Source organism: Suillus subaureus (assembly GCF_016647635.1).
Source record: "Suillus subaureus strain MN1 chromosome Unknown BJ212scaffold_8, whole genome shotgun sequence".
In the NCBI taxonomy this organism is placed as follows: domain Eukaryota; kingdom Fungi; phylum Basidiomycota; class Agaricomycetes; order Boletales; family Suillaceae; genus Suillus; species Suillus subaureus.
The window spans coordinates 1,106,840-1,122,333 of record NW_024538564.1 but is presented as its reverse complement, the minus strand read 5'-3'; the positions used below and the strand labels follow the sequence as shown (position 1 = coordinate 1,122,333).

Below are 15,494 nucleotides of genomic sequence, written 5' to 3'. Positions count from 1 at the left end.
CAGGAATAGGCAACTTCTGGGCCTGTTCGTTCTGATGCACACGTGGTGCTCAGGAATACGTATCATGCATCGTCATCTAGTTCATACGAGAGACATTGATAAAGCTGCCTTCATATGCTTTTGAAATCGTATTTCTTGTAACCATGGATCCTGTCTTTATCGCTGCTGGTTTTGTGGTTCTAGCGATTGTCTATGGGGTGTACCGTCGATACTCTTATATCTCTTTGGCAGACGTTCCTGGACCAGAGTCTGCATCGTTTATCATGGGTATGTCTATATTAACTCTTGCTGGATCCCTCTGCTGCTGATATGACCACCAGGAAATCTGAAAGAACTCTACCAAGGTCAGGCAGCGGAGGCTGACTTCAAGTGGCAAGCTCAGTTTGGGAATATCGTTCGCTTCAGGGGGTCTTTTGGCGTTTGTAATGAAATCCACACTTGCGGCATACACTTCCTGATCCTCTGCCGACTCATAGGAAGACCAATTGATGATTTCCGACCCAGCCGCCCTGCAATACATACTTGCAAGGTCGGGCTATCGGTTTCCCAAACCGCATGATCGCCGCACCCTCTCCCAGATGATGAATGGAAAGGGAATTTTCTCGGTGGATGGTAGGTCTCTAGCCACCAAATCAAAACATGGAATGTTAACTTTTGAAGGTGACAATCACAAACGACACAAAAAAATAATGCTCCCTGGATTTGGTGGACCGGAGTCCAAAGCCTTCTTGTTATTATTCAAGAACTGCGCCGAGTCTGTAGGCATCAAAGTCACTCGATACTCTCAACGCCCGTCAACAACTTAAATTCTCACAGATGTGCAACAAATGGATGGAGATCATCAGTCACTCTAAGGAGGGGTCAGTAGTGTTCAATATTCCTGCTTGGGTGTCCCGCGCAACGTTGGATGCTATCGGTGAAGGTACGTGCTATCTAGGGCACACAAGCACCTTTTTCTCATCTCTTTTCCAGCTGCTTTTGATGTCCGCTTCAACTCCATTGACAATGATGAAAACGCTCTTGCGCGCTCATACAGGGGTCTAATGTCAGTCTTGACTATTGCCAAGCATCTGGCTTTCCCTTCACTGATCTGAATTGAATGTAACTTCGTTGCACTAGGACTGACGTATTTGGATCCCCGTCAGATGGGATGTTACTTTTTCAGGATATTTCAAAGTATATCCCACCTCGGATTCTCAAATACTACATAGAGATGGGCAAAAGCCCACGTATCACGCGCATGCGCGAGACAGGTAACCTGGCGACATCTGTCGCAAAGCAGTTGGTGAAAGACAAGGCAGAGATGCTATTGGGGGGCAAGGGCAGCCGAGATATCTTTAGCTTACTTGGTGGGTCGTCGTTCTCAATAGTCTCATTCAGATCTAGGCCATCTGATTATAGCAGTCAAAGCCAATATGGATACAAATGCAAAGGCGAAGTTAACGGAAGAAGAGCTGTTTGCTCAGATGCGGTGGGTCCGTTCCGTTTGTCGTAACTGCACAGCTTGCTGATCACGGATTGTTATAATTGCACAGTACTATCCTCGCCGCAGGTCATGAGACGACCTCGAACACTATCAGTTGGGCGCTTCTCGAGCTAGCCAGATGGCCTGATATCCAATCCCGTCTGCGGGCAGAGATATGGGAAACAGAAGCCACTGTGCACGCACGCGGCGATGTCAACTTCACAATCGCTGATTTTGACGCTATGCCATATACTGCTGCTGTGATAAAAGTGCGTTGCGTCGCGCGAGCAATATTTGAGTTGTCATGACGTTGCGCTTGTCATTGTAGGAAGTTCTGAGATTATGTTGTGTCGCATATCATGTACACCGATGCGCCAGCCAGGATGACATCCTTCCGTTGTCACAGCCAATCACCACGCGATCTGGGGAGGTCATCCGTGAGCTACCAGTTCCAAAGGGTACCCGAATTGTTGTATCAATTGCAGCGTATAACCGGTAGGAGGTTCCACATAGCGTCAACATACTTTCTTCTGATGGTGCGCTCATATCGGTTAGGAACAAGGAGCTCTGGGGCGAGGATGCGCACCTGTTCAATCCGGATAGATGGCTCAATGGCACAGCAAAAGAGAAGAAGGTGACGTCAATAGGAGTGTACTCCAATCTGTAAGCGTTGGTCTCTATCTTGCAACACGCATGAACCCCAATTTGTTTCTAGAATGACATTCCTCGGAGGAGTCAGGTTTTGTGTCGGATGGCGCTTCGCGTGAGTGTTAACGGGTTGTCTGGTAACGGTGGAGTAAATCTAATATGAACATTCACTTAGGGTGATCGAACTCCAGGCATTTCTTACAGAGATAGTTGGCAAGTTCGAGTTCGCCCCGACTGATAAAACCGAACTTATTCGGCGGGAGGCTTGCTTGGTGATGTCTCCAACAATAGAAGGTGAAGTTGGAAATGGTGTTCAACTGCCGTTGAGGGTTTCACTGGCGCGACGCACTGGTAAAGGATGTCAAACTCCGGGATGCAGATAGTTATTTTGTCTGGTTATGTCGGTGGCCCAACAGCCACCAGTATTCAAAGATTAAAGTCATGCGCCATTGACAAAGTTGGGCAGTATCTGACACCTGTTAGCTCCTCGAGTTGCGAGTGTGTGGGGCTCCGCTGATCGACGTTATCAGATATGTCAGCGGAGCATGCTGTGCGTTGCGGAAGTACTTGAGTACTTGATGGTTCATTGGACTTCTTGATTTGTATTTCTCGCGCGGCACGTTGTGCAGACAAAAAGTTCTTCTAGAGCCCCGCTGATTTACGTCCAGCTCGTTCACGAGCTTCCCGAATGGTTGGGTCCGCATCAATCCACGCCCGGTGATTTTGATGGTATGTAACTATAACATAAGGAACAGAGCGATGACAGAACTGATGGGGGGGTAGGGTAATCAGCGGATGATATAAGATGGCGGGCAGACAGACCTTTGGCGGCTGATGACCGGAAACTCTGAATCCCGAACACAGACGTCTGCGTCAAGTCTGCCAGACCTCACAGACTAGCCAATTTCCGGACTTCCTGAACCCGTCATGGTAAGGTGAGGCCAGTCCTGGTATGTATGATTCCCGAATCCTAGTAGACTCGAGTTCCCAGACACCATGACTTCTCGACGGACTTTCTGTACCAAACGCGTACGTCCACCATACATGAGCATATATAGAACATGATGGAAGGGCCCGCATCAGGAAATGTAGATATTACTTACGTAATCATGACTTAATAGCACAAAACAAACTCCTTCAAGGAACTAGGGGTCCGTGTTGCGAACTTCTGACCTTGCTCCAATGTCCAGGCAATTGGCTGGTGCTTTGCATTTTTTTAAATAGTAATATTGCTACAGTTTTGAGTTTCTAGATTTTAGATCTATGTTCTCTGACTCCGAAGGTTCAAGTAAGCCAAGAAGTACTTTATAAATATTTTATTTGAAAGCACAAACGAGAGAATGAGTCTGTATCCAAGAAAGGTGTAGCTGACAAGAAAGCTAACATAGTAATCTATTTGGGCAATAAACCTTCTGAGGTTGAATTGGCTGAAACATGCCTTTTGGCTCTGTGGGCAGAACAAGGCAAGTATGAGCAATAGTACCCAAGAATTAGGAGCTTGACAATGCAGCTAGCGCATGCTTGCCCCCAAACACAAGAAGGAAAGCTATGACTTACATGACTACTGTACAGGCGGCATCACATATCGTGTGAATGGTTCCAGTATTGGAGTGTCTTGAAGATAAGGTGCCATCACTACAGTGTGCTTGTGCAAATACCTCATAAAGGCATCTCCACTCCATCTACCCATTGCTTTCACCATCTTGAAGGGGACACCTTGTAGTAAGTATTCCAAGGTTCTGCCAATGCATATTCCATGACCTTTAAGTGGCTCGATTTGCAGATGCCAGGAAGAACAATCTAGGCTATGCAGGAATTTGGATTGAGTCAGAGGGCACAGACCATTGTGGTGCCTCCAACTGAAAAGGGCATCTGTGGATGCGGGAGTGTTTATGTGTAAGTGGTTCACTAGAGCTGCAGTGGGGTCAACATTTTCTGATTGTGTGGTGAAATACAAGTCCTCTCCAGTGGTGGACACCTTGGACCATGGAAGATGTAGGATGGTCACTTTAAGTCCGTGCCGATCTTGGGCATAGGCAATGTCAGACACTTTGACATGGAGGGAGGGTTCAAAAGCTGACAATGAATGAACAGTAACCTCCCCCAGTCATGCCAGGGAGAAAAACAATGTCAACAGACATGCCCATACTGCTGTGTCCAAAGGATCCAATAGAACTAGTGTTGATCAAACTCAAAGAAGAATGGGGATTGTGAAAGGATGATGTTTGGGATGCTTGGAGACAGCAGGAGTGAGGCATGTACCTCCTTCTAGAGCTGAGACCACTTGAGCTTGATTCACCACCCAGTCAAGGCCATGAAGAACGTGCCAAGCACATATGCCATAGTAATAGTTTTCCAATGTTCTTCCTGAATACATACCAGTGCAATTCACAATGAATGCTAAGATCAATACTGATGAGGCAGGACCTCGCTGTTCCTCTGGAACTCCATGGGCATCGCAAAAAAATGTGAAATGCCAACAACCCAGAACCATAAGTTGTGTGAGTCCCAGAAGCTAGTGAGTGCCCAATGACAGTGAGGATGCGATTGAGATCATCTTCAGATAGAGGTATTACTGCTCCAGTATGGTCAGTCTGCGAATGGCTTCATACAGGATGCCATAGATGTAAGTGGTCTTGTGCTAAACAATGTGGTTGCAGTGAAGAAGGAAATGGTGTCAATGCAGTCTGATATGGACAAGGAGTGACTGTGCTTAGTGATGAGGCAAGTGCAGGAACTGGCAATTGGAAACACGACAACCTATTCCTTCCAATGCTCTCAGAATTGCCATAGCTCTTCTCTGAACTGCCACTCCTCTGACCTGTCAGCCAACTCATCAAAATTTGCTTTCCTGTGTGTGTCTGGGTGCGTGGAACAGGTGGTGTCAGGTGCAGCAGATGGTGTGGCATCAATGAGCACAGAAGTGAGTTCTGTTGGGAGGGTGATATGCAGGAGCAAGAGGTGCTTGGGAGGGAAGTGTCCTTGTGAAGGACTGTCAGCAGGGTTCTCTCTACTTGGGATGTAAGAAAGATGGAAGGATGTGGAGGATCCAAGATGTTCGAGCACAGAGAGCACTTGCCTAAAAATGCAGTTTGTTGCCCAATTCCTGCTGTGTCTATTTGCCCATCCTTTGACAACTCCAAGGTTGTCACAGTGCAACTGAAAGTGCCCTTCCCTAGATGGTAACCCAAGGTGGAGCATCATAAGGATGAGCAGCTTGAAGCCAATAGCTTTGGCCCACCCAATATCCTTGGCACCATTGAGGGTGCACCATCTGGGTAATAACTTCCAGGCATGCCAAAACCCATGGATAACAATTGCAATTCCAATGCCAGAATTGGCATCAGAATAGGCCTGTGCATCAACAATGTGGAATGGTTGGGGAATGAGGCATTCCAGGCAAGGGTGAGAGAGTTGTTTCTGCCACCAAATGAAGTCGTCAATGAAGTGCTTAACTGAGTGGTATGGCATGAAAGGATGACTAGCAGTGATACCAAGCATGCTTTCCAGTGAGGTGAGATAGGCTCATCCAACGGGAATAATGAGGCAGGCATGTAACAACTTGCCATATAGTTCCTGGACCTGGAGAAGCATGTGAGTCTCCTGTGACAACCAATCCTCGATGGCTTCCAGATATTTCTTTTTCTTCAACTCCCCCAATCCAACAGTGAGATGAATGAGATTCCAGAGAAGTCTGATGAACAGCACTTCAAATGTGAATGGTGCATCTTTTGAAGGTTCCCAGGGGGTCCCCAAGGGAACTGATGCTTTGTCAATGTCTTGGAAATTGGATGTAAAGAGATTGTCCTTGCTTGAGCAAATGGAGGTGTGTGCGAGATCAAGGATGGGAAAATGACAGTCTTTGGCAAATACCTCAGTACTCCCATCTTCAAGTATGACACCCTCAAACCACAAATGACCACTGGTTTGACGAAGACAATTGGTAGACAATGTGATATGTAAAGCACTATGATAACTATTGTATTTGATAAGGTGTGTGCATTCAATGCAGAAAAACAAATGGTCATCAACCCATTTAATAAGAGGACCCAAACTGGTAGCTCGCAGGAGGTCCACACCAGCATCTACAACATAACCATAAGCTCCAGCTGAAGGACCCATTCCAAAAGATGTGCAAGTATCAACATAAAACATGTCATCATCCACATGCACAATGGTAGCAGGCCATTGAGAAGGATGTAATGGAACAGTGCAATAAGCTTCCACAACATCCCAAGTTGCACCTTGCGAGCCAGGAGGGAGATTTCTAATGATACAGCAAACCATATCAAAGGTCCCCCATGTTCAAGGAAATTCATCAGAATTGACAGCTGAATTAATTGATGGCAAAGGGTGGCAGGGAGAAGGCAACAAAGGGAAGGAAAAGTTTTGAATGACTCAAAACTTTCCTGGTTTGCCAGATTTTTGAATGATTGATACTGGGGATGTTTGGAAGGTTCCAATAAGTGACTGAAGGTGAGAACGAGTGAAAGGGCCAATGTAATGGCCTGTACTGAGCTCGCATTGAAGAATGTGGTGGAAGGCATCATGGTAAATGGAGAGAGTAGTGATTAGTAGGAACTTGAGAGACTGTGATAGAAGGCAGATGAAGATCAAAACCATGTCAAAAACCATCTGGAATTTTGGGATAGTGATCCATGAGACTGTGATGAAGCAGTAAGACTTCCCACATTGATACTTTATAGGGGCATATTGGCTCTATGTGCCTGAGTTCAAGGACAGTACTGAGCACCATGGGAGGTGGAGGGACATCCTGAACAGAGGTGACATTTGTTGTGGGAACAATTGGTGCAACTATGTCCATGTTGCCAGTCGACGCAAAGAGGTTTGTTCAAGGAATGGACAAGAAGCTGTTTGTTGACCCATTTGCTGATGGTTGTGTGGATGTTGTTCCAGAGATGCTCAGCAGAGCATTCAACAAACATGTGTTGATTTCTCCCAAGACAAACAGCACACACTGCAGGAGAATGCTGGCCATGTGCACTGTTGGAAAAACCCAAGGATGAAGCTGTGGCTTTGGGAACTCAGGGAATTCTGTTGTGTCCCAAAGGAGATGCAGAGTGTTTCCATTCCATAGTGGAATGCCATTGTTCAGCAGCAAGATGAGCTGGCAAACATCTACCCCATCATCCATGGTTAGAATAAGAGACTCATCAACATACCCCAAGGTGCTGAAAGCATGTAAATGCTGCAGGTGGAAACCAAATGCATAACACAAACACAAAATGTATGTTGCATGTCGCATGTTGTACAATGCATATTGCAAATTGTGTAACACAACACATAACGCACAATGTATAACACAGAGAGAAAAGAAGTCAAAACTATCAGCCATTGTCATGTGAAGGAGAAATGACTGGCTGACCTTTGTATCATATTCCCAATCCACACATGTATGCTCAGTGTGATATATGTGATCAAAGGTACAAGAAATCTCAGCCTCATCAATGAGAGTAATATTCCAGGCTCCATCCAGTTGGGTGAGTGCCTGGTGCCAAGCCCATTGTTGCTCTTCTTGATAAGTTAAGAGCACACTGAGCTCAAATGGGTCATCAGACGTCCAATAGTTGTGCAACATTAGAGTGCCAAAGAAACTGGCCAGCATGCAAATGTGGGAGTTAGCCCAACCATGTTGCTCAAGCAAGTCAATGAAATGGGGGATGGCTCTAGAGAAATCTAAGGGAGCCAAGAGGTGGTCCAGAATAACCCCTGTAGCAGGCCAAGCAGCACTTGCAACCATCCAGGTGGTGGTGCCCTCAGGACCTACAGTGGGCACCATACTGTCATCATCCATAGTCCTAAAGTTTGTCCTTGCATCAGCAAGGCCATGGTTGGTCCAGTAATATAGTTCAATGTATTGTGCCTTGTCAAGTTTCTGAAGCACAAAATCAGAAATCAGAACAGACTCAGTGGCTTGATTCTGACGAGGCCAGTCTGGAATCAGAATATGATGGATTCTGTTCTTCTTCTGATCTTCTTCGGCAATGACAGCATCCTGCACTCTTTTGATGGCCAACTGCTGTGCTTCCTCTTCAGCAAGGATGCAATGTTGTTCCTCAGCCTGCAATACATCAGCATTGAGTTGTTGTTGCCATTGAGTTTTGAGGGCATTGTTGGTGGCAACCCAAATGGTTTGTAAAATGACAGCTGCTTGAGCATCATCAATCATGGGACCTAAGAGAGGGGCCTGACTGGCTTGAAAAATCGCTGAGGCAAAATCAGGGCACTGCTCTAAGGTAGGATCAGCTTGTAGTCTGTTCATAGTGAAATAAAATGAATAGAAGAAAGTTTTTCAGTTAGGATAGAGATAGCTTGAGGATTGACAATGAGACAAAAGATTGATAGACGAGCACTTACGCCAGGCTAGTGGTAGTGAGAGAGAAAAAACGATCCCTTAACCTTACACCATCCCTACATAGACTTCATTCTACGCACGTGTTCGTGCCTCACGCTTACATAGAAAACAATCTAGGTTGTTTTCTACGATGAATCTTTTATCTCACGTGATTACACAGCATGATGTTCATATCAGGTGACTGACAGATTATAACGTGACTCGATGATTTGTTGAGATGTCCGTTCACTATGTAGACATCAATATGAGTTATTGTCGCTGTAGCTCAGTTACCGTTCTCCTAGCAAGCAGTTAATCCGCCCGCTGAATCCTCCCCTCACGAATCGTTGTGCACGCTTCAGATATTCACCCAACTTTGTGTCGAGATGGTTACCGCACACGTCCTTAATGTGGGATACATCACACATGAGGAACCTATCCGCAACTCACTCGGCGTCTCAGTATCAAGGAACAGCGAACTTGGAAACAGGGTCGCGAAATTTGAGAGCATCTCCCATGAAATATCTTGCACCACTACCTGATTCGAAAGAGAAACCTTGGAGCTTGCACGCCCCAAGTTCTTCATGTTGGCACTGTGCATGATACGCATATGACATGGTGAAGAGACACAGGTCATCATAAGTGTAATATTGATGCAAGAGTACTAGTGGGTTTCGCGTATGTGATCATATGATTTCGCCTAGTGTACTGTGTGACGGAACCCTTGCCATGACCATTTTTTCTATCTCGTGGGCGTCGCTGATCTCGTGATGAAGAGTACCAGACAAAGCGGATTGATGAGTTTCAGTTTCGGTAGATTCGTTTTTGTTCTGAATCCTTTCCTTCTGGCAGCTCGTCACCACTGTTTTACGTCTCGAATCGCATTCGCGTCGCGCAATGAGTTCTGAGCAATGCAGCCCGAGTGTCAACATCCCTGGACAACTACCAGGTCGAAAAATATCATGATACACATAAGAGATGGTGAAGAATGAAGAGACGGAGATTATCAGAAGCGCAATATTAATGCATGACTCATAGGGTTCGTGGTCCTTGTCATCGACTCAAGTACCGCCGCATAGCAAAGAACCTATCGTGAGAATAGTGCGTTTGACTGCCTTCCAGATCATAGAAAAACCGCAGACGCGCGAACGACATTTCCAGGAATTTAAGACGTTGACTAGTGATGGTTGATCTGATAAGATTAAGATAACGATTTTGCGCGCTTGGACTCCTTCGAAGATTCTAGAAAGTTCCTATATTCTGAGTCCATGACGATTACGGATTGTATAAAAGTACCAGGACAGAGGGGAAGTAACAAGCTGTGAAAGACTACACATAGTCTGAAAGATCTATCTTCACCACAACACCCATCTAATCAAGAATTTTACCAACCTCAATTCAACAAGCATGTCAGATGTGCGTATAACATACCCATCCAAATCATTGTCTAACAGGACAATTTAACGCGGGCAAACACTTATACAGGTAAATGCGCTGAAAGACCAAGGCAACAAGGCCTTTTCTGCTAAGGACTACGACAAGGCGATCGAGCTATTCACAGCTGCCATCGCCATCGACCCATCGAACCATGTCCTCTTTTCAAATCGGAGTGCCGCAAAAACTGGCAAGAAGCAGTGGGGTGCAGCACTAGAGGACGCAGAACAGGTGTGCCTTATCAGATTCTGGTCTGGCGTGCTGATGCCTATGCGGTGATGAAGTGTATCAAGCTCAATCAGTCGTGGTCCAAAGGCTACGCCAGAAAAGGGGCTGCATTGCACGGTGCAAGACGATATGACGAGGCTATCGAGGCATATGAAGCTGGTCTTAAGTTCGAGGACAGCCCTGCCTTGCGCAACGGTTTACGAGACGTGAAAGATGCAAAGGGTAGGCTACTCTATCTACCCAGACGAAAACAGTCATTGACGTGCTGTTGAATCCAGGCAGGGATGGTGGATCTGAGTCCTTAGGCCTCGGAAAAATGTTTGCAGACCCAAACCTCATTGGAAAGCTGGCAACTAATCCCCGAACACAAAAACATCTCGCCGACCCAGCGTTCGTGCAAAAGGTAGATCCTCTCCTAATATCCCGTTCAATATAACTAAAAGACCCCCCAGCTTAAACTCTTCCAACAAAACCCCGCACTCGCTGATTCGTACGTTTAGCTCAAAACCCCCTGTTTCTTGGCAGCACTCAACCATTCTCTATAGAGCTCTCCAGTCAGACCCCCGCATGATCGACGTCCTTGGTGTCGCCATGGGTATTGATATGCAAGGTTTCTCGCGCGACGATGGCCTTGATGAGCTCCCGCCCGGTTTCAAGCTTCCTCCCCCAAAGGCTCGAACACCTCGGTCGCCATCTGCATCCACATCGAAGACTCCACCAGCTCCAGCTCCAGCTCCGGCACCAGCAGCAGCCCCCGAGCCCGAGGACGTCGAAATGACAGATGAAGACGCTGAGGAGGCCAAAGCCAAGGCAGACGCACTCGGTGCAAAGGCTCGGGGTGCAGAGCACTACAAGGCACAACGCTTTTCCGAAGCTGCTGAACACTTTAAGAAGGCTTGGGATCTGTGGCCAAAGGACATCACGTTCCTCGGTAATCTTGGTGCTGCATACCTTGAGGCAAAGGAGTACGATCAGTGTATCGCAACGTGCGAGCTGGCTGTTGAGGAGGGCCGAGGAGTGAGTTGTTCTCTTCCACACCAGACGTCTTCTAACGCAGGATTCAGCTTCGCGCGGACTACAAGATTATTGCCAAAATTTTCGGCCGTATCGGGACTGCGTACACCGCAAAGAACGACCTAGTATCGGCGAAGAAGTACTTCCAAAAGTCACTCTCTGAACACCGCGACGCTACCATCCTCGCAAAGCTCCAATCCACTGAGAAAGCCATCGCCGAGGCCGAGCGCCAGGCATATATCGACCCCGCTCAGTCTGCCGTCGCGCGCGAGGAGGGTAATGCTGCATTCAAGAATGGTGACTTTGCAAAGGCCGTGAAATTGTACGAAGAGAGTATCAAGCGTGATCCCTCCGATGCAAGAGGATACAACAACAGGGCAGCAGCGTACATGAAACTTATGGCACTGGCTGAAGCGCTGAAGGATGCCGACAAAGCAATCGAGGTCGATCCCGCATTCGGTGGGTTTTGATTGCGTCCGATTCTCCTCAGGCTATTTTTGAACATTCCTTCAGTCAAGGCATATATCCGGAAAGCTACGATCCTGCAAACGATGCGCGACTATAGTAAGGCTCTTGAAGCTCTACAAGCCGCTTCGTCAGCCGACACCGCCAATGCACACGCGCAAGAGATTCAAGCTCAGGAGTTCAAGATCCAGCAAGCCTTGTTTACTCAGCGTGCCGACGAGACGGAGGAACAGACCCTCGAGCGAGCCATGAAGGATCCCGAAGTTGCTGTAAGTGCTATCCGATCTTGCTATGTGGTTGTGGTTTAAACCAAACATTCTTGTGCAGCAAATCATGGGCGACCCCGTGATGCAGCAAATTTTGCAGCAAGCGCAAGGCAATCCTGGCGCATTACAAGATCACATGAAAAACCCTGTCGTACGCCAGAAGATTATGAAACTCATCAACGCAGGAATTATCAAGACACGGTGATTTGCGCGGTCATGCATTCACGTTTGAATCACACTACTGTAGTTGTTTTGTTTGTACCAGTTCAAATATTGTTTGCTTTATCAACATGTTCAACTACTGTTCCTTGACTGTTCCCGCAAACTTAACGGTACATGCCTGCCTGCCTACACCGACTTAAATCAAGGTGTCGCCCAAGAGTAGTCCAGCATTTGCACATCCCTGAACAAGTCCTGCACGCTCTTAACCCGAGAAACCCATTCCTCCTTCGTCGCTAACCCCTCAACATCCACCTCATGCCAAGCTTTTACACTTGCATGGACCTCCTCAAGTGTGCTAAGTCCCACTGCAACAGGCACCCTAATCTCCCTTGCCCGCGCAAATGTATACTGCAGCGCCAAGTCGGGGAGACCAGCCCCAGACGCATCCCACTCCTCACTGAGTTGTACAGCCCTCTTCGCGGCCTCCCTGATCTCGACCGGCGCTGGGTGCACCTGAACAGGCGAAGGCCGCAAGAGAGCCATGGCTATCGGCGAGGCAGTGATAACTTGCTTCACTCCCGCACGTGGCCCGAATGCGGGTTTGAATTGCTCGAGAGTGCTATTCTGGAGGGTGAGGTGGCAGTAAGACATCATAAGGTCCAGTGGCTTCCCCAGGCGCTTCTGGATGAGAATTGCGAGACGCAAGAGAGTTGGAAGTGGGAAGCCTGATACGCGCTTATCATGAGAAAATTGATAGGGTCAGATCTATAGTGCACTCACCACTGATCCCGACGCGCTTGATGACGCCTCTGTCATCTCGTAGCTCAAAAAGCTTCTTCACAGCCGACAAAATCTTATGGTCTTTGTCTGTATAGGCTTCACCCTCCTGATTTTCATTCAACCCGTATTGTTCCTTCTCTTGCCCCAGAGCGGCAACATGGTTTCCTTCCCTTCTAGGGAGCTTCTCGTCCGCAACGAATTCGACATCGTGTAAGTATACGACGTCAAGGTAGTTGGTGTGCAGGCGCCGAAGACTGCGCGCAATACTACTTTCGATAGCCTCAGGGGTATAGTCACATCCGGTAGGATAGCGGCCGACTTTGGTAACCTACATGCGTTACTGTTAGCCATCCTGCAGCATTGGATGAGTACACACACCAACTTATACGAATCCCGAGGGAATTCAGGCCCTAAAGCTCGAAGAGCGTTCCCGAGGATGATCTCGGAATCCCCATAGAGTGGCGCAGTATCGAATACATTCAAACCATAGCTGTCGGCTTCTCAGAAATACATTCCGCATCGTCTAGTAAATCGCATACCGTAGAGCCAGTCTGGCAGCTCGCAAGGGTGTCACTCCGGAGATATGATCGGCTTCGTTATAGATGCGGGAAAACGTAGCAGTGCCAAAGATGATCGCAGGAAAGCCATTCAACGTCGTAGTCTGATGATCGAGAATCAGCACAGGGCCAAGATATCGAGCATGTGAGTTACCAGCTTGTACGCCTCCTTCGGCTTGTCAGCATCATCGTCTGGTATTTCATTGAGAGGAGGAAGAGGATAATCAGGATCAGGAGCGTCAAAATGGACCGTCATACCACCTGATAGATAGGCGCAGATCGTCAAATGATGGATGAAACAATCGCAATTAGTTCAACGTTGTCTTTTAACACTATCTGATCCCAAGACCAAAAACTAAAAGCAACTATCCGGCCCGGAATACACGACATGGTCACATGAAACTCATGATGGAGGAAAACAGTTTCCTAGAATATAATTGAACTGTATTATGACAACGAGCACGACTGAAAGAAAGGTATAGCACTCCTCCAGCGCAAGCTTAAGTTATAGCTTGTCTCTCGACCAGCTGGCAGTGACAATGGGTTAGCGCAGTCCTAGAGTTTCACGTTTTGAGTATACGACGCACCTCTTTGCGAACCTCGAGTTAACATCCAACATTTTGATGTTTTCATCTTGTTTGACGTCGTTCCAGGGAGTGGGGTTACTCTTTGTCCAAACGACTGTTCACTCGTTCATTAGCAGATGCGAATAGAGTCGCAAGGAATGCATGACGTACCCGTAGGACCACGAGCGAGGCGGGTCAAATACCAGCCTGCACCCCCGACGGCCAAGCCAATAACGGCGTAGCTGCTTAGTCGTCAATAAAATTCAACTTTAGCAACGCGGAGATACGAGCTCACATAGGAATTGCCTGAGCGCAGTAAACCGGTCAGCTCACGCAAGGACAAATTATGGGAAAAGTACCTCGATGGCAAACCAGTTGCGCATAAAAGTGCGTGCTCCCCGAGATGCTACCATGGTGGTTAACGCTGAAGTTGCTGAGGCCTCAAACTGATTTCTGGATTAACCGAATTGCTCTCGCGTTGTTCCCACGTTTACCAGTCAGCCGGGACCTACCGACTTTCAAGTTCCAGCATCATAACGGCACTAGCGCAAGTTCCCGACTCACTAACTAATTCCAGGAATCCTAGCATGTTCATCGAATTAAACACAGACTAGTCATTTTTCAATGGCAAATGACTGCTAATCCTATGTGATTCTACCGTCAATGTATGATGTTCTTCGACTCGTAGACGTTCACCTTGACCAGTCTTAGCCAAGTGGTAAGTGTGACAGGACAGAAATGTGTTTACGGTAGGTTCGAAACTTGCTCAACAATCTCTTTCGTTTTTCACACCTTGAACATTCAAATGGATCTTTCAAGGTCTAAAGTGGTCATAGCCAACCGGCACCAGAACAGATTAGAAATCTGCTCTTGGGCGGTGCGGATTTGAAACCTGCCAACAAATGATCTAAGTTATCACACCGTGATATTCACTCAGTTCATCGGAGGCTTCCTATCAAGAAGGTGTCCTGGCCAAAGTGGTTACCACAACAGAATCAAAATCTGTTTGTCTTGGACTGCGCAGGTTTGAAACTTGCCGAATGACAAGTTTTTCCTATCGGAGCATGCTTGAAGATTCGCTCATGGGTGATTCACTTGGAGGTTCATCTCAGCTTCATCCTGGCCAAAGTGGTCACCACAACAGAATCTAAATCTGTCCTCTGGAGTGTGCCAATGTAAGTTCGAAACCTGCCGGCAATTTTTTTCCTATCGGAACATGCTTTGAAGATTCGCTCATAGAGGGTTTCCTTGCAGGACCATTTTACATGTTAAACTGGTCTTTGCCAGGTGGTTACCCTGCCAAGGACAAGGTTTTTTTCCCTATCGGAATACAACTTGATATTCACTCATGGATGGTTTCGTCGGATGTTCACTATCACTCGCTATAACTCGTGTTAGCCAAGTGGTCTCCCCCACAGAATCAAAATCTGTTTCCCTTGGGCTTCGCAGGTTCGAAACCTGCCGACAATGTGTTTGTTTTTTTCTATCCGAATGCACCTTGACATTCACTTATGGATGGTTCCCTTACAGGCTCGTCTTAGCTGGTCTTAGCCA

General features: G+C 47.2%; 5 protein-coding genes across 5 annotated transcripts; 2 read left to right on the top strand and 3 right to left on the bottom strand.

The window, feature by feature from the left end:
- Positions 1-143: 143 nt before the first annotated feature.
- On the top strand, positions 144-2,496 carry BJ212DRAFT_1266813 (cytochrome P450; the record flags this gene model as incomplete). The annotated part of the gene is made up of 13 exons (XM_041330609.1): positions 144-267; positions 321-418; positions 477-612; positions 661-758; positions 817-922; positions 973-1,045; positions 1,120-1,349; positions 1,402-1,471; positions 1,536-1,734; positions 1,794-1,960; positions 2,021-2,128; positions 2,181-2,228; positions 2,289-2,496. 13 exons carry the CDS (start codon positions 144-146, stop codon positions 2,494-2,496), a joined length of 1,665 nt encoding a protein of 554 aa, XP_041195857.1.
- Positions 2,497-7,907: 5,411 nt separating this feature from the next.
- BJ212DRAFT_1266680 (uncharacterized protein) lies at positions 7,908-8,396 on the bottom strand (the record flags this gene model as incomplete). The annotated part of the gene is made up of 1 exon (XM_041330590.1): positions 7,908-8,396. A coding segment is annotated over one exon (489 nt), but the record flags the coding sequence as incomplete, so codon positions are not given.
- Positions 8,397-9,737: 1,341 nt separating this feature from the next.
- Positions 9,738-12,174, top strand: BJ212DRAFT_1340928 (chaperone). Its single transcript, XM_041335126.1, has 9 exons — positions 9,738-9,884; positions 9,954-10,133; positions 10,187-10,352; positions 10,409-10,533; positions 10,583-10,620; positions 10,676-11,147; positions 11,195-11,603; positions 11,658-11,878; positions 11,937-12,174. The coding sequence occupies exons 1-9, from the start codon at positions 9,876-9,878 to the stop codon at positions 12,078-12,080; spliced, it is 1,764 nt and encodes a 587-aa protein (XP_041195855.1). The 5' UTR covers positions 9,738-9,875; the 3' UTR covers positions 12,081-12,174.
- Position 12,175: 1 nt separating this feature from the next.
- BJ212DRAFT_1458846 (Aldo keto reductase) lies at positions 12,176-13,696 on the bottom strand. Its single transcript, XM_041338894.1, has 5 exons — positions 13,529-13,696; positions 13,357-13,478; positions 13,196-13,307; positions 12,818-13,145; positions 12,176-12,762 (listed from the first exon to the last, which is right to left on the bottom strand). The coding sequence occupies exons 1-5, from the start codon at positions 13,628-13,630 to the stop codon at positions 12,239-12,241; spliced, it is 1,188 nt and encodes a 395-aa protein (XP_041195854.1). The 5' UTR covers positions 13,631-13,696; the 3' UTR covers positions 12,176-12,238.
- On the bottom strand, positions 13,693-14,435 carry BJ212DRAFT_1458841 (uncharacterized protein). Its single transcript, XM_041338893.1, has 5 exons — positions 14,300-14,435; positions 14,236-14,246; positions 14,112-14,182; positions 13,962-14,055; positions 13,693-13,901 (listed from the first exon to the last, which is right to left on the bottom strand). The coding sequence occupies exons 1-5, from the start codon at positions 14,351-14,353 to the stop codon at positions 13,880-13,882; spliced, it is 252 nt and encodes an 83-aa protein (XP_041195853.1). The 5' UTR covers positions 14,354-14,435; the 3' UTR covers positions 13,693-13,879.
- Between the last annotated feature and the right edge of the window lie 1,059 nt (positions 14,436-15,494).